The 25,125-nt window shown below is 42.7% G+C and overlaps 2 protein-coding genes across 10 annotated transcripts; one reads left to right on the top strand and one right to left on the bottom strand.

The window, feature by feature from the left end:
- Window positions 1-5,239: 5,239 nt before the first annotated feature.
- NDUFA8 (NADH:ubiquinone oxidoreductase subunit A8) lies at window positions 5,240-8,690 on the bottom strand. The gene is made up of 4 exons (XM_009569528.2): window positions 8,533-8,690; window positions 8,286-8,449; window positions 5,966-6,131; window positions 5,240-5,487 (listed from the first exon to the last, which is right to left on the bottom strand). The coding sequence occupies exons 1-4, from the start codon at window positions 8,644-8,646 to the stop codon at window positions 5,350-5,352; spliced, it is 582 nt and encodes a 193-aa protein (XP_009567823.2). The 5' UTR covers window positions 8,647-8,690; the 3' UTR covers window positions 5,240-5,349.
- A 409-nt stretch (window positions 8,691-9,099) lies between these two features.
- MORN5 (MORN repeat containing 5) lies at window positions 9,100-24,837 on the top strand. 9 transcript variants are annotated; one of them, XR_008452997.1, is made up of 6 exons: window positions 9,100-9,238; window positions 9,310-9,457; window positions 10,519-10,630; window positions 11,537-11,668; window positions 22,197-22,386; window positions 23,406-23,521. XR_008452997.1 is itself a non-coding variant. In XM_054084140.1 (6 exons), exons 1-5 carry the CDS (start codon window positions 9,177-9,179, stop codon window positions 23,483-23,485), a joined length of 534 nt encoding a protein of 177 aa, XP_053940115.1. In that variant the 5' UTR covers window positions 9,101-9,176; the 3' UTR covers window positions 23,486-23,521; window positions 24,743-24,837. The 9 variants fall into 9 exon arrangements, 8 of the variants coding, with proteins under 8 accessions (XP_053940112.1, XP_053940117.1, XP_053940111.1 ...); XM_054084140.1 differs by lacking the exon at window positions 22,197-22,386 and adding an exon at window positions 24,743-24,837 and having other exon boundaries at window positions 9,101-9,238; XM_054084139.1 differs by lacking the exon at window positions 22,197-22,386 and adding an exon at window positions 24,542-24,675 and having other exon boundaries at window positions 9,101-9,238.
- Window positions 24,838-25,125: the final 288 nt, after the last annotated feature.

The following is a 25,125-nucleotide window of genomic DNA, read 5'->3' as shown; positions in this document are numbered from 1 at the left end:
CTCCCTGCTTGTATTGTACTTCTTTCCTCTGCCAAAATGTGCTTCCTGAGTCTTGGGCAGAGCTCTCTGCTGCTGACCCTCACCTTCCTCTGTTTAGCCTGGAGCGCAGGCTTGCCACGAGCGCCTGAGGCCGTGCCTGGGGACAGGCAGAGCCTCCCGCTGCGTGCACATGGCCAGGGTCAGGCCCACTGTCAGCAGCTTCCTGCAAACCAGAGCCAAGTCGGACCACACCTGACCGCGTCCCGCAGGAGCAGCCGGGCAGAGCTCAGCTGCAGGAGTCTGGAGAAAGCTGGAGGGGCAGTGGGGAGATGGTTACAATCGGTGTGATTCCCATTTAAGGGCTCCATCCAGTCCTTTTCTCCCAGAAAAAGATAGGTCAGGTTCCACTCTCCGCACAGCTGTAAAGGGGAGGCAGCGATAACAAAGCAGAGGTCAGTTGGTGCTCTAACCAAAGGGGTAATTCTGACTCCATTAAAATTCTCGTTCCCATGTGCACGGAAGAAGAAGGCTGTGCTGCTACTTATAAAGAGCTGAACCACCCTCAGGGTGACTCATAGCCCTTAACAGTGCTGCCATGCTGATTTTACAAATATTAGAGCAATGCCTCAGAGCCAGTGTTTTGTGTGGTTTAACCTATCAACTTGGGAGCAGACCTATAGCTCTTTTATAAAACTCCCCTTCCCTGTATTTCACTTCTTTCTGAGTACCAGAATCGGAGCCAAAGCTGAGCTTAACAAAGCAACAGGCACGGTTGTTCTTCCCAGCCCTCATTTCCCCTGGTGAGAAGGGAGAAATTAATTTAAACTGTATCAAAACAGCAAAAGCTGTTCACTGTCTAGTGCTGCAGAACCCAGCGTGAACGTAACACTCACTTGAAGCATCTGCATTTGCCAGCCCAGCCAAGTGCACAGGAACATGCAGGTTGGAATCCTTTTGTTCAGGCATCTGCAACAGACAAACGTGATCCGAGCTATTTTGCAGGCAGTAAGGGCAGCGGCAATGGGCAGGTGCTTGGGATGCAGGCAAGATAGAAGAGCTTTTACCTTATTAAATGATCTTGTTTCTTTATTTTGAGCCCTTACTCCTGGATCCAATCAGGTATAGCAAAGCTCTTCACGTCCCAGCAGCTTCTGCTTCTGTCCCAGCTCTGTGATAGCCCAGAGCGTCTCTCCACCAGCCAGGCAGACTCGGAACACAACAGGCAACAGCCCTCATTGCTTCCTCTCACTGCATCGCTATCTTCAAGCACAGACATCATACACAAGAGGAACCTGTACCTATGCACACATTAGGTTTGCCAAAGTTCTGGCAACACATGTTGGAGTTAAGAAATATGTTGAAGCAGAAAGAAACCAAATGCAGGAATGCTTATCCCTTGTATTTTTCTGCCAAGTGAGCTGTTGCTGACCGGCCATTGGGGTCTGAGAACCACTCCCCCCCATTCAGCATCTGTCTCTACTTGCAGGGCTGATTTACTGCCCTAATATCCCAAATAACACTTCACTTTTTGTTTCTAGTTTGCTGTTATGTATTTTCTCAGACCTCCCTTTGCCGTGTTTGTACCACACTCAATCACACAGAAGGTGCCTTAGAACAGATTCAGACCAAGTCTCCAGCTAGAAGGGCTCACATGGAAAACCATAACCACAAAACTATTAGCAGAAGGGCAAGGTTACATTATTAAGACCATTTGATAAAATCATGTCTGTTCCTAATAAAAGGAAATAATGTGCTCTTACATTAAGTTAAATACTAGAGTTAAGCTGCTTCCCATGTTTGCCTCTCACACCGCTAGCACTGGCCCTCTGGGTTCAGAATTGTCCTGTTCTCTGCAGTACCAGGGACCCCCCCCTTTATGAATTCAGAGAGGCAAACATTATTTACACACGGATTTCCACATCCATCTACTTTCGCTCTGCCTTAACTTCCTTAAGTCACATTAAACATGATTGAGAAGATAAAAGTTTTCAAACCATTTTTCTCCCTGCTCTCACTCAATACTGAATTCGAGAGTCTATGTATGTAGGAAAAATCAAGTTCAGGCAATGGTCAAATAAGTTTTGTAGCAAAGACAAAAGACCTAATTAAGCTTCCAATAGCAATACCAAAGCAGCCTACGGCCTTCCATAATGGCAAAATCTTCACACAGATGCCCAAGATCAGCTTAATTGCAGCCACAAGAGGGAGTCTTCAATCTCCTATTAATATCCAGATGGATTATCATTTAGAAACACTTCTAGATCAAGAGCAGACAGCAAGCTTCCAAAAGGATTTCAAAGTTATCCTGAGCTTCAAATTCTTCTCTGGCTTTACGGGAGTATCCTCACTCTGAAGGTAAAGGTTCTTTAAAATTATGATTCTTGGTATACAGATGCAGGGTTTTCTTTTCCTGGGGAAGGCGGGACATGGAATTAACCTATTTATGCATTCTAGAACCATACTGCAATTGAAGGCAGAGGAAAAGGAGAGTCTGAATGGGTTTGGCCCTGACCAATCTCAGTTAACAAATGCTCGAAAGGTTAGTTCTGCCTGAACTGATTTCTGGAACTGTCTTTTTCAGCAGGGAAGAGAATAAACAACAGATTTAGGAGACTGGCACTTATACAACAGAACTGTGAATCTGGCCAGAGAGCTAAATAAAGCCAGTAACTTCCTACCACTTACTCAGATTTGGCGGCTGTAAGCAGAGTGGTTGCTGCTATTGGACTCCTGGCCCTTTTGGCTGACAGTCCACCTTCTCCAGCCCTTTTGCCTCAGGAGTTAAGCAGAACCACTTCAGACCAGCGTATGTCAAACTGCCAGACGTTTTGCAGGCAAACTTTCTCTTCAGCAGGATGCTGTCGTGCTAGTGCCATGCAATTCTCCTGCACCAGAAACGCATGTGCCTACCTTCGCTAGTGTAATTTCTAATCTAGGATTTTACTCTTCCCATTCACCACCTGAAAGGAGTAGGTTCTGTCTAATCTAACCCACAGTGTAGCAAGCTACCATGACACTTCACGTTTTGTTAATTTGACATGTGATTAGAAGATCTGGCAGAGTCAAGAACCTACAACATAACAAAAAACGCTTCTCACATTGCCAGTAAAATATCTGTGTTGAATCTGTACACGTCTGCTCTGCATGTGCCAAAAAAATGTCAAGATACATTCCTCAAAAATACTTTTATGGTCTTTACTCAGTCTTGACATTCACTTGTTCTAAAGTTTCCAAGAAAACAGTACAGCTCCAAAGGGGCAACTATGTCTGAGTAGAGCCACACGATTTTGAACAGAAATATCTACATACAGGCACCGTCCAAAGCACCAAGAAACTGACTTCTGGCAACACTTTTTTTGCAGAGATTCAGCCAGGAGACACAGACAAGCAGCAATTATCTCAAAGAGGTTAATGAAAGAATTGCTCACAGTACAGCTGAATTCTACTTGACTTTATCATTCATTGTCCTTGTCTGATAATGTGACACCATTACCGGATGAGCCACCTCTAAGGCAGAAGATTCAGCTGTCACCAAACAAACAATCCTAAACCTTTGAGGCTGCAACTCAAATCACTATTTTTTTCACTTACAGTACTAGCCAACTTAAGGGTGGGGTTCTTAACAGGCTGTTAAAAAAAAATTGCCCCTGTATTTATGCACGTCATTCTTTTCAGAAGCAATTTAATGGGAAAAATACTCTTTAATTATGATTAGGGGCTGATGACTGGAATGCCCATGCCTGTTCATTCAAAAGCAGCTGTTCAGCAGCGCAATGTTTCATACATTATGCTGACAATAGTAAGTTATTAACAAAACATAGTAACTAATATCTAAAAAGTCTTTCTGCGAGGTTGCACGACTGTTGGACTTGGTCAGCAACAAAAGATCAGATGTGACACGTGTTAACATCCCAGAACAATTTATCCTCTACTTGGCCAAACCTCATTTCACTCACTCAGCTGAATGTAATTAGACCTCAAGCTTGTCCCAATTTCAATCGCTGCAGGAAAGAGGTTATCTTTCTTCAGTAACACTTGGCTGCTCTGAAATGCTGGCAGAGGTCTGGAAGGAGAAACTGCGAAGGTGCACACCATTTTGCAGATTTAGACAGTACGATCTGCACATTAAAATGCAAATATCTATGCCATAGCACCCGCTCTGAGTTTCAGTCATCACACCCAAGCAGAAAGCAGCAAGAACCCATGAGCCACACAGCACATGAGCTATTTTTAGACAATGTTATACAATTTTCCCCGTAGTTCCATGGATCAGAAACATATGCTGCAGCTACAAACCCATTACAATTCAATCCTACCCCAAACAAAATGGTAAACTTTCAGATCCTGATAATGGTAAGGCTACTCAAGGAGAAAAGCACTAGTCAAGTCTTTGCTATGGTTCATGTGACACAGTCTGGCCCAGAGCAAGTTAAACTGCATGTGCTTTGTGAAAACAGGTTCATTTAATTTCTTTTGACTTTTCTAATAGGGTTCTTGCTATTGGGTGGAAGTGGAGGAATGTCTAGATCTACTTCCTCTGGAATGCAACTTTTAGATACTGGAGAAGAGATAAAGTAAGGCCATTTACTCCTCTATCAAAAAGAATATCACAGTGAAACAAATGACTCAAGTCAGGGCCTTGACACAGAAGACAATCCACCTTCTTACACTGCTTTTGGAGATAATTTTGCTCCAGAAGTGCTGACAATTTGTCATGACTTTTCTGACAAAGTAGTTTGTGTTTCCGCAATAAAATAAAAAACCAAAAGGAAGCCACTAGCCTAGCTGCGCGAAGAGTGAGTAGCTGGCAAGCAGAACAAGGATCTTTGTCAGAAACAGTACTGACTTCATACCTAGCAAAAGCCATAGATTCAGACTAAATCCTTGCTCCAAGACAGATTTTAGGTTAAACCTATACAGAAGGAGTCCTTTTGAAAATAAAGCACATCACCAGCTGCAAGGCTAAAGGAAGACATTAATGACTTGTTTGTTCTCAAAGTTTCCTTGATCCAAATGACAGCGTTCGCAATATGTAAATAAAACAAGCCTCACAACTGCCTTTGATTGTTTGAAGTACAAGTCAACAAGTCAAGCTACATTTCTACCCATCTCTGACCAGCCTGGTAGCCACTACCAAGCAACTGAGATTAAGATGGTCCTAAGCGCTATAGGACCACAAAGTGCACATGTGAAACAGGGAAATACATTTTCTTAGTTGCTATGATGTGCAATTGTGTTTAAAGAAGTCTACTCAGCCACATAACGGTTCAGGGTTCTTTAATTATTGCAGTTATACCAAATACATACTGGATAATTTACATTTCCGAGCAATACATCCTTGCCCTCTAGTTACAGTAAAGCCTGCCCACTTTACCAGGACCAGAAAAAGAGCCTACTGCCATAAGTAGAAGGCTTCAGCTCTCCTTCAATGGGTGGATTGGGCTCTGGCCTAGGTCTAGAGTGGTAGGGGTTCTCAGGCAGAGGACGGTCGGTCTTCACTTTCGTGACCTGGAAATCAAAAAGAGGAAGTGATATGACCTCTCAGTTTTTAACAGAAAAGCTACATTGAGTCAAAACGTAATGGAAGAACCACCAAATGACACTAAGGACACACAGTTGGTCTGATGAGAGCTCCCCTCTCCAGAGCACTTCTAAAAAAACAGAGAAGAACAGCATTTGACTCATAAGTAGAGAGTAGTTCTACACGTCTGTGAGCTTCACTCCTAAAGGAAAGGTCTCTGCACTAGGAAAAGGAAAAAAAATAAGAGTAAGTGGTCCTGTCTAAGAAAAGTGCAAGGATTCTCCAAAAGCTACTCCAGAGAATGCTGAGAGAGTCTTGGCTTCCTAGTGAAGTCCACAAACTTCCATTGTTGAGTTCATGAATCACCTTGTGGCTGGGAGAAGAGTTTGAGACTTGCTCTGGACAACACGTCCACAAGAAGGGAGAGAAGAGTCTGGCTATTCGATCAAAAAGGGATGAAGTTACCTTAGAGAGCTGTCCCAGATCAGGTCTCACCCAACCCAACTTCTCCAGCACACAGTTATCAAACACTGCCTGCTGCTTTCGGCATCGACGCAGCTCCTGCAAGTTGCTATAGTCAATGCATGTCCAGTACTCTGTAAACGGCTCCGCACAGTGCGCCTTGATCTTCCTGTAAGAGACAGCAGAAAGAACATGGTTAGCAAGTGTGTAGCTTTAATGTTTCTCCCCCTCACCTACTCAAACCTGAACTTGTGAGGAAGCGGTTTTGTAGCTTAAAGTTCTCAGGAAACCTTGAAGTCTTCAGAAACATCAACAAATGAAGCATCATTGAACAGAGCTTAATATCAAACGCCAGTAAAACTTTCATCGCTGTAGTTACAGGTAGGGATAGCAGTAACTTAACCAATACATGGAAGGTTTTCTGACTAGGCAGGTAGGTGTACACAGCTTCCCCAAAAGGGATGCTTGTTTGCCAAGTAACATGGCATACGACAGATGACACGCTAGAGCTTCCAGATTAATTTGGTGTCTTAAGTGCAAGAAGACATGCTTAGGATTGAAGTTTCTGATTATATACTGGAAGCGGACATGCTTTGAGCTAATTAAACTAGGCCTTTTGTTAGCAACTTAAGAACGCGATAGTGGCACGTGCCTAGATGTACATTTTCGGTCACAAGAGGCACTCAGTGTATCTACTCGAGCCAGATGCACACACTGTATAAACCTTTCACAGCCCCTCAGCATTCCTTTGCTAACCTGACAGAAACCTGGGATACCTATGCTGGAGCAGAGGACACAGAGTTTCGTATGAATACATAAACTGATGTACAAATGAATAAAACACAACAAAAAGGGCACAGCCTCTATCATTAAGAGTTCCAAGTTTAAGAAGCAAGAATAAAGACCTTGAGGGCCATGATGGTGGCAGCATTTCAAACCATCAAAGAATGGTTTGGGTTGGAAGGGACCTTTACAGCCCACCCAGTCCAACCCCCCTGCAGTGAGCAGTGACATCTTCAACTAGATCAGGCTGCTCAAAGCCCCATCCAGCCTGACCTTGAATGTTTACAGGGATGGGGCATCTACTATGTCTCTGGCCAACCTGTGCCAGTGTTTCACCAACCTCAGTGTAAAAAATTTCTTTCTAGTATCCAGTCTAAATCTTCCCTCTTTTAGTTTAAAACCATTACCCCTCAAGACATTTGTCCAGCACACATCATACTTAACACAAGGCATTCTGATACAAAAAGTAGTTACTATTACAAAAAGTGGAATAATTTGATTTAATCTAAAGCAGAGTTAAGTTCATCCAAATAATTGTATTTTATGAAAGTCAGAGTATCCCTCTGATAGTGTGTTTCTTTTATAGCATGTTTTTTCAAACAGTTTTTTCCAGGCACTGTTTCATCTTGTGCTAAGTACAATCTGTATTTTTTTGCTGGCATTTTGGGTATCAGTTATCATTTCCAACAGAACAAAGAGTGTAGTGGTTGATACCACGAAAAGCCAAATTCAATGTCAATTTGATTATTAAGCAGGTATTCCTTTAATAAACGGTGCCGGGGTACACATGGGGTAATCCACCTAATGCATCCAACTATTGAGACTGGTTACACAACTTTTATATCTGTTAACCATGCATATTCTTATAGATTCCAGAAAACACTGGTTAAACATACATATCCAAATAGATTCCCAGAAACATGTTACACAGAATCATAGAATCACTAGGTTGGAAAAGACCTCTTAGATCTTCGAGTCCAACCATTCCTATCTGCCACTAAACCATGTCCCTGAGCACCTCGTCTACCTGTCTTGTAAATACCTCCAGGGATGGTGACTCAACCACCTCCTTGGGCAGCCTCTTCCAGTGCCCGATGACATTCTGTGAAAAAAGTCCATTGTTTTTCTAGGAACTTATTATCATAGTTTATCACCCACTCTTGTATGCACATCACAGTTCCCTGGTGTCTCCAGAAGCCTCCAATGGTCTTCATCTCATCTCCTTTCTCACTGTGTCCTCTCGGTGAGCTCAGGTCTGTCCTCTGTTCCTGCTGCAGGACTGTCCTTTCAATACTTGAGTTGTTCCTTGTTTCAACAAGTAAACAAGCTAAACTTCTGTTACAATCACATTCTTTCTAACTGCAAGCTGGCCAAGGTTTGATTCTTATTATCCTTATTATCGCTTAAGCTAATTCATTCCCTTAACACAACGATTTATTCCTTCCTTCACAGCGTCTGGACAAACACCATTTGCCTCAAACCCAGGCTGTACGAGCCCACACAACGCGAGGGGCACTCGGCCCGGCTTCCAGCCGCTCACCTGAAGAAGTCGAGGGCGCACTGGTTGACCTGCCGTCCCTCCCTCAGGCACTTGCGCGGGTCCTTCTCCTCCCAGCGGCACAGCATAAACTCCTTGTTGGGCCGGTCGCACTGCGCGCCATAGTGGTGGGCCGCGGCCTTCAGAACGGCCGAGCTGACTCGCACCTGCAGCGGGGGCACAGCGGGCAATGGGGGCGGCGGGGCGGCACGGAAAGGGGAGGGCTCGGCGGCGGCGGGCGCTCACTCACCTCCGGCACATCCAGCTCCTCCAGGGAGGGCACCTGCAGCGAGCCGGGCATGGCGCCCGCCGCCTCTCCTTGAGCTCCCCTCGGCGCGGAGGGGGAGAATAGGGCACTGCGCATGCGCGGCGCGACGGGTGGGAGGGGGCGCCGGCGAGAAGTGGGCATCTACGCGTGCGCAGACGGGGAGGGAGGGGGCCTAAGGGACCGCTGACAGCTAGAGGTCGCGCATTGCGCATGCGCGTCCGGGAGGAGGGTCGCGACTGCCCGGAGTATGCACTGCGCATGTGTGGCCAAAGGAGGGTGGGTGAGTGTAAGGCACTACCGACAGCTGAGATCTCGCACTGCGCATGCGCAAACGGGGAAGCCGGGGAGGGGTCGCTGAGAGCTGAGATGCGGCACTGCGCATGTGCAGTCATGGAGAGAGGCGGAGCCTGAGCGGCTTGCAGCGGCTGCGCACTACGCGTGGGCGGCAGGGCGACCGCAGGTGTTGCTGGGAACGCGCACTGCGCATGCGCAACGACAGGGAGCGCGGTGCGCCGCTGAGAGGGGCGGGTGTCGGGCACTGCACACGCGCAGTTGGAGCCCGAGCACCGCTGGCCGCTGGGGCGCACAGTGCGCATGCGCGGGCGAGGCCGCCTGGGAGGCTCGCGATGGCGGGGGCTGCTATGGAGGCTGCGGGCGGGCGGTACCGCGGGGCCCTGCTGCGCGGGAGGTGGGCCCGGCGGGGCTCGGGGGGCCGCCTTCCTCCGGCCCCGCCCGCCCTCACCGCCGTGTCTGTTGCAGGATGGAGGGGCAGGGCTCGTACGTGCTGCCCACGGGCACCGAGTACCGCGGCGTGCTGAGGGACGGGATGCTGGAGGGCGAGGGCGAGTTGCGGTTCCCCGGCGGCGGCACGTTCCGCGCGGTCTGGCACCGCGGGCGGCCCAGCAAGGTACTGCCCGCGGCACCGCCCCGGGCAGCGGCTTGGGTGAAATGAGCAGATGTCCGAGCCGGGACAGGTTTTCGCCCCTTTGGCAACATCCCACAGAATCATGGAATGGTTTGAGTTGGAGGGGATCTCAAAGATCATCCAGTTCCACCCCTGCCATGGGCAGGGACACCTCCCACTGGATAAGGGTCTCCAAGCCCCATCCAGCCTGGCCTGGAACCTCTTCAGCCACAGCTTCTCTGGGAAACCCATTTCAGTGCCACACCGTTCTCATCATGAAGAAATTCTCCTTATGTTTAGTCTAAATCTGCCCTTCTCTGGTTAATATCCGTTGGCCCTCGTCCTGTCACTACAAGCCTTTGTAAAAAGTTCCTTTCCAGATTTTTTATAGCCCCCCCTTCAGGTACTGGAAGGTTGCTCTAAGGTATCCTCAGAGCCTTCTGTTCTCCAGGCTCTCTTCTCCACCTCCCGTGTGAAGAGAGGCTGACGCAGTTCAGCTTGGAGAAGAGAAGGCTCCAAGGAAACCTTATTGTGGCTTTCCGATGCTTAAAGGGGGCTTATAAGAAAGGTGGGGGGAAAAACTCTTCAGCAGGGCCTGTAGCAGGAGGACAAGGAATAATGGTTTTAAACTAAAAGCGGAGAGGTTTAGACTAGATACTGGGAAGAAATTTTTCACACTGAGGATGCTGAAACACATTCAAGTTCAGAATGGATGGGGCCCTGAGCAACCCAATGGAGTTAAAGGTGTCCCTGCTCACTGCGAGGGGGCTGGTCTGGATGACCTGTAAAGGTCCCTTCCAACCCAAACCATTCTATGAAAAGCACAGTCTAGCCAAGATGGTCCAGCACACAGTGCAGCAGAAACTTAAGTGTCCAATGCTGGGGAATCCACCATTGCCTGGGGAGATTATTCCAATGGCCATTTTTCTCATTATGAAGGATTTTCCTCTTGTGTCCAACTGGAATCTCCCCATTGTACCCATTACCCCATGTTTTTTCCATGTGACTCCCTGTCAGAAGGGGGTCTCATGTTCATTAACTCTGCACTTGAACATGTTTTGCAGGGGAAATACACGTTTGCAGATGGTCTCGAGTACAAAGATAAAAAATGGCATTACTGCGATGGCTATGACAGAAGATTTTATACAGAAATCTGTTTTGGTCTTAAACCAGCAGGTACTGAACTGCGTTTGCGATCATAAGAGTCTGGAAGGAATTAAACTAACAACTTTGCTTAAGAAAGATTAATTCAGCTAAATGAGTTACGTGGAGCAGAAATGCTCTGGCTAATTTCAGGACCAGACTGTACGACGCTGCCAGAAGAATGCTGACAGCACCGTCCACCAGCGCAGCGCAGGATGCAGTGCTGCCTCCATGGCACGGTCTCTTCTTGAGTGATGACCCGCAGGACAGGGCTTGGTTATCTACTTTTGATATCCTGATTAACCCTTTCATGCATTTCACCTTCCCTGCAGTAGAAGTGTGCTTTTACTAGAGAACAGTTGAACAAAAGCAATTAGTTTACATCCAGAACATCAAATAAAGTTTAAGCACATCTGTCCCGTGTAGATAATAAAATAAACATTCATGCCCAGTCTATATTTTGTTTATAAAGACCTTTATAATATTGTTATTTGTAGTCAAAAGATGAAAAGGTTTATAAGGAACAATGAAGTAAAATATGTAGCATAATACATCAAATATATATAGAATATTCTGACAATGCCACGTAATTGTTCTGAGCCCAGCAAGGCTCTCCTGGGCCCATTTAGGAGTTTGGGGTCGTATTCTTAATGTTGGCTTAGTGGGCTGAATCACAGGACCATGAATGAGGTAATCAAAGCCATGTCTTTTTATCACACATTTTTTGTGTATGGATTTTTCCATTTTCATTTTCTCCATCCATAAAATTGGCAAAATGTTTTATAGAATTTATTGCAAGGTAACTGCATTGCTTTTATAGTAAATGCTGTGGAGATGTAGTGTTGATTTCTTATCTTTATCAAAAGCACAGATACGAGAAAAAAAAAAAGGAAGAAAGTGAAATAAAGGAAACCCTTTGGGGTTTTTTTTTTCCTTCAGGCATTTCTCAACTTACAAATCTGGATCCTCCCAGGAAAATCCCGGAAGGATGTTATGACTGTGGTGATGGATTCTATAATCCTGAAACCAGAGTTATTGTTGACTACAAACTCAGGTTTCTGAGAAACGCAGGTATGATTATCTTCTTTTGCAAGGTAAACTAAAACAAGTTCATTTGTCGTATCATCTAGGATGCATGGTTAGAACTAAACATAAGTACATGATTAGGTTCTGTTATCACTGAGCTAAAATATTTTTTACTTACTTATATCAGCGATTTCTGTGTCCTCAAAGCTGTATAAATCATATTTTTCAAAATTATTATGAGGTATTCCCAAGCAGAGATGAATATATTTTATTACTGTTTGGAATGTTAATCTTGGGGAAATCTTCAATTGCTTCCATTATGATCTCAAGCAAGGGAGAGGTTGTAAGGTGTACATCATCGATCCTGAAAGCTGTTAAACTGTGTTGTGAACCAGCAAAGTGCTTACATGTGTGCTTATCTCTACATATTAGAATGGTCCATTTCATTTAACTGAGTTTTAGGGTTATGTTTAAATACCTTGCTGAACAAGAAGCTTTCTTGTCACCTTGTAGAGCTGTGTTGTGCGTAGAGCCTGGCAAATATCAGGTCTTGTGGGTAAGTCCCTAAATTAATAAGCCCTAGGGAAAATTAGTTCTTATCAAGCCAAAAGAGAAACTTTTCAAATTAAAAACACACAGAAGATCCCCAAACAGTTGACAGTGAGGTAACTCAAAAATTATTATCTGACCTGAAACAAATGCTTTGGGTTATGGCTATTTAACTTTTGTGTTTATCACCTTTTTAGTGCAGGGTTTTTTTAAATGAAAATTATTCTGAAAGCAACCATCCACCCACCCTACTCGTTGGGTTCTTTTTTTCCAAATGACCAAATTGCAGGGCCTGGTGTTTTTAGAAGACACAATATTTAATTTTCAGTGTGCCACAGTTTAACGGTTTTGTTGCTTGCAAACTTCATTTTTCAGCAAATTTACTATTTGTTGAAAAAAAAGATATCTGCTCAGCTCTACTTTCAAGAGCTTTTATAAGTACGCACTGTGATATTGGAGGAGGGAAGTGAAGGGGGGGATGAATGAATTGGAGATACCATCTGCTATAAAATATACCCTATGATACATGGCCTGTTTTATAAACGTTGAATAAAAACTGATCTAGATTATTACAAATGGCATTGATCCAAAATACTGGAATGCAGTGGGCCTACTGATGAGGAAGATAAGCAACGTGCTTTCCAAAAACACAGGAACCTACACAGATTAGTACAGGAGGGAACGCCTTGGAATTCAATTTATTGTTTTTTAATCTGTTCTTTGAACTCATTGTCCTTTATGACATTTATCTCAAGCCCTACAAATTATATCAATCAATATTCGCTAGCCAGCCCAGCACAGCGTGCAGTCTGACGGAGTCGTTGGAGATGTGCTTTGTGTGTCCGTTCCATTGAGAGCCTGGTACACAAAGTTAAACTTGTTGATGTGAGCGTGAAGAAGGAATGTGTCATCTAGGCCAGACCCTTCCTCTCGAGAACATGAACACAATTGAAAAACCCGGCACTTGTTCAACATCAGAGGAACTGTTACCGCCCCAGGAGAGGTGATTCAGGGCACAAGGCCACTGCAGCAAAGAAAAAAAAAATAATGAAAAAAAACCCCAGCTGTAAGCAGAAGAAACTGAGGAAGAGGCTGGGATGACAGGGAGCAGATCCAGGATTACTCCGTTATAGGTTGGGCAGGAAGGAGCAGGAAAACCTCCAGGCTTCCAGCCAAGTCTTGAAAGCATCAAAAGCAGATGGTAGGAAGCATTCAGGAAGTTCTTACAACAGCTTGACAGGTTTACCAAAATGACACTATCTTCCTCGGGTCTGACAGCAGGCTTTCAGAATACTCCAGTTCTCACCTTTCACCCTGACCCTATTATGAAGCGATTTCTAATTGTTTCTCCTCTGTTTGCGAAAGCGGGCAAGGAAGCACACCGCCTTGGCACTGACCTGCCTGCCCGACTGGCTGCATCCAGGTACCGTGCCAAAAGAGAAGAAAATAGACGCCATCTGAAACTAAGTTTGCTTCCACCACTTCTTTGTTGAGATGAGTGTATGTAGAATACCGTGGAGACTCCTGTAAAACTTGGCAAGCCTTGCATTTCGCTAGCGTGGAGGTCTGATACTCATTTACTCAAAGAGCTCTCACTGTTCAAGCAGTGCAAAGGCCCATCGTGAAAACATAATCAGGCCCAGGGAATGAAATGACAGCAACAGTTTTGTTATACGTTTTTATCTAGCAGAGTTTTCCAAATTCTCATTGCACTCTTGCAGTTATTACTCTGTCCCTAAACCTCTGTTTCCTCAGGGATACTCAAATTTCTCTTGCTTCTCCATGTGTTCTTCCATCTTTTCTTTTTTCCAGTATTGCGAAGTACACAAAATTGGACCCATAAATAAGAATGGGAATGCTCATTTGTAAGAAGATATGCTGTTTATTTTGAATAGATACTAGCTAGGACTAGGCTCCTGTTTCACTACAAGTTCTACTTTTTTTTTATTTTATTTTATTTCTTTCCAGAAATAGGACTCCTGGCACCTTTTTAACAGCATTTGGTCAGTAGAAAGATGGGAAGATTTCCCAGTTTTTCAGTGAAAAGTAGAAAGAATATGATGTTATGTTTAATGCAAAGCAGGGGGGTACAAGAAGAGCAGTGACATTCAGGCTTTAGGACCCCTGAATGTCAGAGAAGCCCATAACTTTCAAAGAGAAAATACAATCAAAAGTTGAAATTTTGTTCTACTGTGATGGAAGAGATTATAGGAGATTGCCTGGGTCACCTCTCTTTTGATGAAAAGCAAAGATACTTCTGATGAAAATTGCTCTGTTTCTCCTGTGGTTCTCCCAGGGATGGATTAAATAATATACAACATGCTTTTGCTCTTTGTAATATGAGAATATTTGTGCTACTACTCTTATATTCCATCTTCAGGTTTAGTTAGTATGAGTATGGTGCACAGGGTGGCTTTCTATACTGCAGTCAATGTTACCTGAAATGTATGCATATATAACATCAAGAGCAGGAAGGAACAAAGCCTGTTACACTAAACGCTCACTAAAGTAACCGAATTAACATCCATGTCATTAAGAGCAGGATTAGGCCCATAAAATCTGGATGTGTCTTATTAAGAGCAGAGTTTTTTGTGTTGCTGCAACCCTGAGCCAGCCAGCAATCAGTTTAGGATTTCTACAAGCCTGGAAGTCTTGTAAAAAGCAGGAGAAAAAAAAAGTCTACTGCTTCAGGAATCATTATAAGCTGAAAAGGTCAAGATTCAAGTACATTATTTTATTATGGTTTAGAAAAGTCTAGGGTTCCTTGGTTGTGAGGCTGACCCAATTCTGCAGGCAAAGCCAATTTAATTCTAAGCCTTACGAATCACAGACTTAAGAGTTCCCTCATGTTGTTTCCTTGGGATGATGGTTCTTGTGCTTGATCTGAAAGGATTTGGAAGCAGACTTTTTTGGAAGGTCGGCAGCAATGTATTCACCAATTTCAGGTTTATCCATGTGTGCAAATCCATGAGATAAATCGCCCACATTTACACTTTTTTTATCTTACAGCTCAAATCTGACTTGCACCAAGTGCTTTTTGATAAATGCAGACTGACTTGTCTGAAAAATGTAGTTGAGAAACAGAGCCATAACCACTCAATAATTACATAGGGTAATATTTCTGTACCTACCCTTGTGTACCCCAAATACATGCAGATGTTTGCGTGCTCTTTCTCATAAACTACTGAAGAACTGGGTGTGGGATGAGGACCTGGCAATTTTTCAGGTCTGGAGTATTTCTGGAAAAAAGACAGCAAGTTTAAGTTAAAGCCGACTGTGGTGCACGAAAAAAAGATTGACTGCACTTAGGGATCATGCATGGAGCTTTATTCCCTGTTCTTCTTTGAAATTGCCCATTCTGATGATGGAGGGAGTGGATGAACAGTCTGATTCCAGGCTAGTCCCTAGTCATTGCTTAAGAATGTGAGAGTTGTTTTGGCAGATGCCCTTAGCAATGAAGAGGAAAGTCCCAGCAATACACATACAGAGGGAATATAGTATTTTTGTTCGAATGAATTTAGCTTCCCATAGATTTAAATGTCTACTTATAACCCAGGACCATTTAATCTTTTGTACATTTGTTTCTTTTTTATTTGACTTAAGATACTGAATTTAGATGAGGTTTAGTTCCTACATATTGAAACTCTTAAAAGCTCTTCAAATAATTGTTCTTTGGATACTTGTTAAGCTAAAGAAATCAGTTTTGATCGGCAGTAAAAGTTCATGCTATTTTAAGTGCAATGCTATAGCTATTTTCTGTTGTATATTTAATCATTTTGAATTATATGTCATGTAAAAGATTTTAGCTCTGGGGCATTTGCCAGATGGCTGATTCTGCATTTCACACAACAAAAGAAATAATGTTTGTGTAAAGCTCTTAAAAATAGTTGGTAATCAGTATATTCTACAACGAATAGGATCCAGACCTGTTTGGAAAAAAACCCCAGCTTTTGCAGAAATTAATTTAGAGGATTTGGTCTCTACCTCTGGGCTCTGAACAAAACAAATTGTGTCTATTGTTTGCTGATTTTTTTAACATTTAACAAGTTAACTGAATTGTAAATTTTACTCATTTTTATGTTAAATGCCATTTATTGTGATCCATTGATCTTTTTCTCTTTGGCTGACAAACTTATTTCTGAAAACAGGGCTTTGTAAAACAGAGCCAATACTACTCTCCATTTACAAATGTAGAGCATACGAATGTGAGTAGCCCTTTGCTTTTCTTACAGCAGCTGAATTACTTGTCCTTTTTACTGCTAACTCCTCTTTCTGGCCTCTTTAGTTCATAGTCCTCTAAAATACTAGGCAAAACATATTTTCTTTCTCTGCCATGGCACTCAGCTTTTCATTGCCCACAAGGCTCTACACAAGTCCATACAAATTCACCGTTTGGTCTTGTCTCCTCTGTCTCCCAAATACTTTTTTTCTCTTGCATGACAATCCCATTCACTCCCATGACGCAGGTTTTCTGACCACATTCATACAATTCCAGTTTTCTGGTACTTGTTTTCTAGATTCACTGCTTCTACAATAGTCAGAAGATTTGAAAAATATTACCTACCTTAAGAGGAAGGTTAGAAACTGCATTATAGCTCTTTCTTCTGGATCTCCAAGTGCCTCTTTGTATTTTATAGTTAGATAGCTTTTGTCCTGATGTGAGGGCTTCGGACCTACATCATCTCCAATGCTTAACAATTAAGTTAGTGGAGGAGCCAGATCTTAGAAGGGGGAGAGGCAGAACGCTAGCAAGTATCAAACTGGGGACTGCTGAGGGGGCAAAGCAAGTTAATGAGTATGGAACTGAAGGTGGCAGAAGGGAATTCTTCTACTTAATATAAAGAGAAGATCCCAGGCTCCTACGAGAAGTAGCTTCATGTCTATTCTTATTCTGTCTTAAACATTTTTTTTAAACATCGAACCTATTCTCTTACCCATTAGGTGCCCTTTTCATACCTGTATTTATATAGAAATGTGTTAAGGTCAGGCACATTTTGAATGCCATTACAAAATGCACATTTATGTCTTTCTCAGTGTCAAAGTCTGCTCAGGTGACAGAGATAGTTGGAGATTTCTCATCCATGTAACAAAGAAAATATTTTTAGATTAAATTTGGCTTACCTATTTTAATATAAAGTGTCTGCCATTCAGTAAAATAGATTACAAACCAATATGATTTATATTCAAGATGATAGACAGCAAAAATAATATTAATGTATGGATCGTGATATAAGTTACTACAGTAATTTCAGTAGCTATAGCTTTTGCAGATACATCATTCCTTATGGTTTCCCGGCCTTAAAATACTTAGCGTTTTGATAACTGTGAGAGTTTCGATTCTAAATAGTGGCATGCCAAGAATAATACCTTTGTGTGCTAGCCATCCTATTGTGAATCTGTTAAATAGGTTATACTCCAGTCTTATAGGCACCTATATTCAACTATACAGTTCACGTGAAAACAAGTTTTAAAAGAGATAGAAAGTTCATTTGGGGGGCATTTTGGAATTACAGTAATTAAAAGTAAATGGAAGGGTGAGAATTTGTGGGTGGAAGCAAAGGTTAATTGAAAACGTATTTTCCATTTTCTTGCCAGCCTTGATGTTGGTGGGGTCAGGTGCAGTAAGGAAAGCGGTGCTGGGGACCCGGAGGCGGCAGTGGAAATGGAAGGGGTGTGCCAGGCAGAATCTATGGCTGAGATGCTATCACATGTGATTGTAATTGTGTAGTGGAAGATCATGATAAACTGCGCTGCGGGTGATGGGAGGAGTCAGGCATGCGAAAGAATTAAACGATATTGTTGTTTACAATGGTCTGTGTGTGCTGGGCCCTGTGCAAACAGAGAGGAAACTCTGCTCATGTTCAAGGATTGCCTACTGTAAACATACTCTTACAGACCATAGTCATGGAAAGCTGCTCTGTCCACACGGCTGCATCCTCCAGGTACGCAGCAGCTACAAGACGCTGGTTGTCCTGACAGAGGGACGTATCAGGGCAAGTCTGCTTTCCTCCTTGCTCAAAAGGCCTTTAACAGAAGCGAGGGTGACCAGGGCGACGATGCACACTTACATCTGGTCCCAGCTCGCCTTTGAGCAGAGGGAGCCAAGGATCTGAATTTTGGAGTGCATCAGGCTGCCAGTGTAGACAAAGCCTTTAAGACACCTGGAGAATGTACAGCTATGAAGCACAGTTTGAAGACCTAACACAGAGTCAGACAAGGCTTTTAAGGTGAACAATATAGTTTTTCCCTGCCTAAGCAACTAAGCATTCTAATTTCAATGCAGTACATCTCCCTGTGTACCTCTAGGTGGTTTCCTGGGAAAGCATTACTTAAGAGGCCAAATCTGGAAGCCTACCCGACAATACTGCTGTTTGCTCCGCTCTGCATCATGGCAGACACCTAAGCACGCAGGAGAAGTCTCTCCTAGTGGGGGTTTCCATAAGCAACACCGAAATGTGATAGCTAGAAGCAAAGAATTCTAAACTTTGCAATATGCATTTAATATGGGAAGATTATATGCGCCTAAATTACAGTGTATTTTCAAGTTGTCCCTTGGAAGCACCCTGAAGCAAGCCCACCCTGAATCTTCAGCTGTTTCTAATCCCAGTTCAGAGAGAAATCTGCAGTGTGTAGTTGGGAAAGTCTCTTCTGCCACTACTTTTAAACTGAACATTGAAAATCAGACAAGTGGTTTCGTCTTGCAGAGATGTTGAGCCGAAATCCTCTGATTTAAGTGGGCTGCAGTTTGAGCTCACCATGCAATACACCTAACAGCATGTTTGACAGACGTGTTTGGGCTTTACTGGCATTTGGAGCTTCCCCCAAAGCCAACTAAAACAAGGAAGAAACTTGTGAAGCAATATTTGTTGAAAAGAACTAATTGAAATGGGCTACTTACAGGAACACAGTACAACTGACAGATTTGTGTCCTATTTGCCTAGAAAATCTCTAGCCAAACTGACCTGTTGACTGTGTAGACAGTGTCCAACAGTAGATCAGTAGGACTTGCACCCCTGGTTAATCATCTGCTGTGGGCAGATGCTGTTTCTGGGGACTGGTCGTGCAGGTGGCTACCAGGGTTGGCTCCATTTGCCTCTGCCTGCTTAATGGAAACAGTCTGCATTAATTACAAAAACAAAAGAGGCGCTATCCCAGTTTTGGCTGGCTGAGGATCTGGCACACAATATTCAAAATATATTTTCTGGGTGTTAGAAAACTGATCTTATTTTGATTGAGACACAAGAAAATTACTCAAAAGAATCAGTCAGTGCTTACATATATTCTAACAGTTCATCCATTAAGATGTCTCATTATTGCTCACTGTTACAAGATTTCAGTGCTATGTCATGATAATAATCATTATATTCCACTAACTTTGGAAGAAATAAGTCATTAACAGTTACTAATTGAACAGGGATGCACTAGATGGCAATAAAATCTTCAGACAAAGCTTTTTTTTCTTTACCTTCAAGTACCAGCACGGTTAGTCCTGTTTCAGCAAAGTCTGTTCCATCAATGTCTGTTCTACTGGGGAAAATCTAAAAAAATGGATAAACTTACAAAGATAAATTTGCTGACACAAAATTCGGCACACAATGTGAAGAACCCCACACCACCTAATTGTGCTCAGGGTGATAATTTACCACTGATTAAAGAGTTTGTATTTTTTTCAAATCTTTTTTAAAGGGAAAATTACTTCTGAAGGTGAAGATGTGCTTAGACAATCATATTAACATATTCAAACAATTGCAATTTGCAAAATAGTAATTACAACTCACTATCTGGTAGCATTAATCAAACTTCAAGGTTTAATTCCATTTTAAATATTGATGAAATGTGATTCTCCAATCTAACCCTGGTGTTGCAGGGTTATGGAAGCAGCCAGTGACAGAAAAAGAGGAACGTGTAGTTAACAAGCAGCTGCCACAAAGAAGGATCGGCATCTGTGATTTAAATTGTTAGCTGCACAGTCAGGTAGAGTGTAAAAAGGGTAGTCAAGAGGCTGTTAAGTCCATTGCTGCCAATTACTAACAATCAGGGAGGAGCTTTAAGACTTGTTCAGTACAATAAACCCAGTTTGTCTTGTTTCAGGGGTTACTACTGAAGAGGTTGCAGCTGCACTGATTCAAATAGCCCTAAAACTACAGTAATTATCAACCAGTCTTCTTTAGTGTAGCAAAAGTATGTTTTACCATAGCTTAACTCTTTACATTCTAATATTTCCCTGCCTCTTCCCACATAGTTAGTCCTGGAGCCATTCTCATCCCTGGATTTGTGGGTCTTCACTATGCTGGATCGATTCTTTCATTTCCCCTTACCTGGACCGAGGATCGTTAGAACGGTGCTGGCTTGGGTGGCAGTTCTAGGGATTTGCTTGAGGTTATTTTGGGGAATACTGAGTAATTACATCTATTTTTCCTTTTCAAAGAGAAAGTTGGAATTCATTTAGCTCATTCGGGTTTTACATCTGAATAAACTACATGCGAGTTAAACAGTGCTTATGAGCACATATTTAATTTGCATGGGATCAGAGCACTGCGTCAACCAAGATGTTTTGGGATGGGTCTGGGGAGACTAAAATTCTTAGGGCCACCTGCCTCACGAGCTTTCTTAGGAGACTGTGAAAACAGAGTACAGAAGGAAGCAATCAGGCAACCCAAGGGTACACTGGAAATCTGTTCCATGAAGCCAAGTTAGTATCTGCCTTTCCTAGAGCTTATACCCTCGATGCTCAGCTAAGTGAGAGCTGTAGATTTCTCCCTAGGAAGGCAGGCTGATTATTTCTAGTGCTCAGGTGAGCCACGTATATCTGCACCCACACACAAGCTAGATAGGGGTGATGTATAGAGTCTGTAAGTTTTATTTATTCCTTCACTGTGGCAGAGATAGACCGAGTTTCATTTTCTTGCAATTATTACAAGCTCAGATAAACTATTTTTTTTTTTTTTAGTTAAGGCAATTCGAGCTAAAATCACAGAGATACCCAGGCTGGACAAGATCTGTTATAGCAGAGGCTCACGTGATCACATCATTACTGAGCTGGAACACCTAGTGCATAGAACAAAAGCCAGCACATTGATTATGGCTTTGATGTTGTTTTTAAGAAAGCTTAAGGACCACATTTGCATTCGTGCTGCAGCCCTCAGTGGAATGTCTGCTCCTGTAAGGACTGCGTGGTCTTTAAGCGAGATTCGGTGCTCATCTTTTTAATTTCCATTTTAACATATTTCCAGCATTTATTTTCTCTTAGTTTATACCCGAATAAGAAATATGCCCTTAACGGGGTATTTTGATATGGACCTATTGGGTCACAGGCATAGAGAATAAAAAAAAGAAAAAAAAAGAGATCATGCCAGTGAAACAGAGAAAGAGCTGGTTAGCTATTCTCTCCAAATGGTAACCATTTTTCAGTCATTAAAGCGAGCCTACAGGCTGAGCCGTTGAACAATGGCAGCACAAGTGTGCTCTCCAGCTCATTCACAGTCCCTGGGGCGCTGCTTAAAGGTGGGCACCCACCACCAGAACCCGGCTTTGCAAACCAGCGCCCTTGAGTCGGTAGGCACAAGGCAGCACTTTGGATGGAAACCAGTGTATGCAGAACAACTGGAGACCAGGCTCTTCGGGAAAACCTCCTGTGAGTCACTGGCCTTTCTGGCTCCTGGTTGTCACGGGGGTGGCAGATGAGTGCTGCTGTCCAGACCAGGGACAAAAGCCTTGGTGTGTACTTTACTCTAGCCTGCTTTTACCAGGATGCCAACAGCAGCACCTTAGGAGAACCAACGGCCTGCACTCAACTGGCTCAGCCAGGAGTGAGAAAAAGAGGAGGGCAGCATGGAAAAAAAAAAAAAGAGAAACAGAAAAAGCAAAGCTGACTTAATTCAGATCCCATTGCAATCATCAATATGATTAATCCTCGAGCTTCGGGACTTGTGCACCAGACATAATTTGTCAAACACCCTTCTGTCAACTTCTTAGATCAGTACAACTTCATTCATACCTCTAACTTAAAGGTCAAACTCCACAGACAAGATCTTCATGAAAAATTGACTCGTCGCATGCAACACACTTCTCTCTGGATCTATTCTGACTGCCTAAACGGGGTGTTCAGCCCTGCAGGAGCACAGGCTGCTTACGTGCTACACCAAGAGATGGTCACAGTACTGGCACTAGAGCCCCCTCGGCTCTATCCTTCTTGCAATCATCTGTTCGTTCAGGTAATAAGGGCTGCTATAAACGCCTTAATGTTTAGATGGAGGCAGGTTAGACGCACACGTCACAAGCCACTAATATGAATTTGATAAGACTGTGGTAAACACAAGAAGCAGCTCCAATACTTTTCATTTAAGTAAAAAGAAATACAGGTATTGTTTTAAGCAATACTTTGATTTTGTACAAGGCTTTTTGAAGTTTGTTTTTCCTGGTCTACTACACAGAACTCTTTCCCCCCACACAAACTCAAAAGAAAAGGCTGCAGAACAGTTCTTGGAAGCAAGACTGATTAAATCCCTGGAATTAGGAAGCCACAGCTTAACATTTGCTAACTTATTTTTTCTGTAATCATACACAAAATTTCTATTCAAACTTTGCTGGACAGTTGGTTTTCTTTACATTGCCTTTAATTTTGTTCCTTTCCACACTGTCATTCTGCTCTGAGAATAAATATGACAGACATGAATACTAACAAGGGGCACAGCAGATGGTCTAAAATACATCTATCAGCCACTGATATCAACTTATCGATACCTATCTGAACATACATTTCAAAAACAGCACTGAAAGAAAAGCTGGAAGACAAGAACCTTGTTTTTTGACTATTATAGATTTTTCTTCACTTTTCATAAACCGACAAGCAATGCAGACACAGGATTTAAAACACACGTATCTTCATTTCTGATCGTTTCAACATCTCTCCTGCCCATCTCCTGCCAAGACGTCAAACCATAAAATATATACATGTAAATCTCATAGCTCCACCCAAGCTAATCTTATCAAACGGACCAATAGTCAATCACCACCATAGATCCAGTATCTCCCGTCTTGACAAATTCCAACACAACATCACACAATCTTTTAAAGAAACAACAACAACAAAAAAGCGTTCCAAGAGATGCCAATGGCTAAAAATGGGTTTATTTCTCAAAGGGAGAATTGTTTGTTTGAGCTGGACACCCTAGTGATGCAAAGAGCAGATCTGACACAGTGATATTTGATGTTCTCTCTATCTCCCTTTTAGACGATGATGAGCATGAATGGATCATTCGGACCTGCCGGAAAGCTGGGGATGAAACAATCAAACATAAACCGAAACCGTGAAAACAGTTCTTGCTAGACAATAATATTCTAAAGCAGGTAATCTGATTCACAATAAATCTAATTTGTCCTCGTGGGTTTGTCTCACCCTTTCCCTCTACAGGAATATAATCTTTTTGTCATCTTTGTCAGCACAAACAAAAATGGAAATAATCATTTAATCAGTCATGCTGAGCAAATGCCATGGAATAAAAGCAGACTGTACTCACAATAATATTCCTGAGAGGTGTGTAGTGTAGTGTATATACACGTTATTAAGCCTGAAAACAATTTGTTAAAAGGAGTGCCTCAGATTCAGTGTTGAAGTCATTCAAATCCATCTTAATCAACATTATTTTCCCAGATTTTAGTTAGCTGTCCTGGTGAATTCCTTTCCTCTCTTTTTGCTCAGTACTTTGATATTGATTGATCATTGTAATAATGTACACCAGAGGTATTCTTTAATGACTGGTTTGCTAACTAGGAAATTATATCCATTTACTACGAACGTTTGTTGAACTCTCCTGAAGCCAGAGTTTAACAAAATAATAGAAGAGGAAAACTGGGTGGGTTGCTGCTTGATTAGTAAGCCAGAAAGTATTTAAAAATAAAATAAAATGGAATTACATCATTTTCTGGATGTAAGTGCCAGCACTTCTACTTGCATTAACTTTATTTATTACACAAATAAGACATTTACAAAGCACAACATTAAAAGTATGTAACAAAACAGACATTGGTTTTACAAAAAAAGTGCTTACAATTTAGTTTTACTTTTTTTTAAAATAAATATTAGTCTTGACTGTCCACTCATTCGGAGAAAAATTTTTTTAACCATTGTAGCCAAGACATGCAGAATTGCAACATGCTACAACAAAACGATTGGCAGATGAAATCAAACCGATGTGTCTATAGTTGGCATCCTACAGATAGATCACGGATAGTAGTGCAGGGTTGGTTCCCACTCCCCTGTCCCAATGAGAAAGTTGAATAAGCACCTTTAGCTCGGGTGTTGGGGTTAACCAGCATGAGCCAAACAAAAATAATCGGTAGTAAAACTGTAAACCATTCCACTTCCAGACCCTTGCTGTAATTAGTTACCTTATGAAACTCAAGTGAAAAGCCTTTCACTGGCTATTCTCATCGGATTTTGTCTGCAAATAGCAACAGGAAAAGTTTAGCACGTGGAGTCTGCGTTGCTGCACCCGAACCCGTTTGGCAATTACTGAATAAACTAAGAAAATGAAAATTATTTTAATTTTATTTCTTTTAAATCTACAGACAGGAGATGAATGCAAATGACCTGAGATAAGGTTTGGTTCAGTGGCAACAGTCAGTGTGAAATATGTTGTGAAACAATGTATTGAATAAATTAGAGGATTTCTTACATTCTTGGTACAGTTGAGTATTTTCCATACACATAATTAGCTCTAAAACTGCACAAGCTGAATTGCTTCCAGTTTTTGCAAACATTTTGGGCTTAATATAAACATAGCCTGATTTCTGAATTAGCAAAGCTGCTCCTGGCTACTTATGGGGGGGAGGTGCCCCGGAGCACAGTCTGTGCGGGGCATTCGCCCCGTGGGTAGAGGTGTCCGCTGCCACTGGCGAGAAGCACCTGCGCTCCCCTGGCCCTCTGCGTCGCAGTGGTGTCAGTTACAACA

This window comes from Cuculus canorus, chromosome 19 (assembly GCF_017976375.1).
Source record: "Cuculus canorus isolate bCucCan1 chromosome 19, bCucCan1.pri, whole genome shotgun sequence".
Classification (NCBI taxonomy): Eukaryota; Metazoa; Chordata; class Aves; order Cuculiformes; family Cuculidae; genus Cuculus; species Cuculus canorus.
Note: the sequence above shows the minus strand (reverse complement) of the source record. Positions and strands in the feature narration are given on the sequence as shown.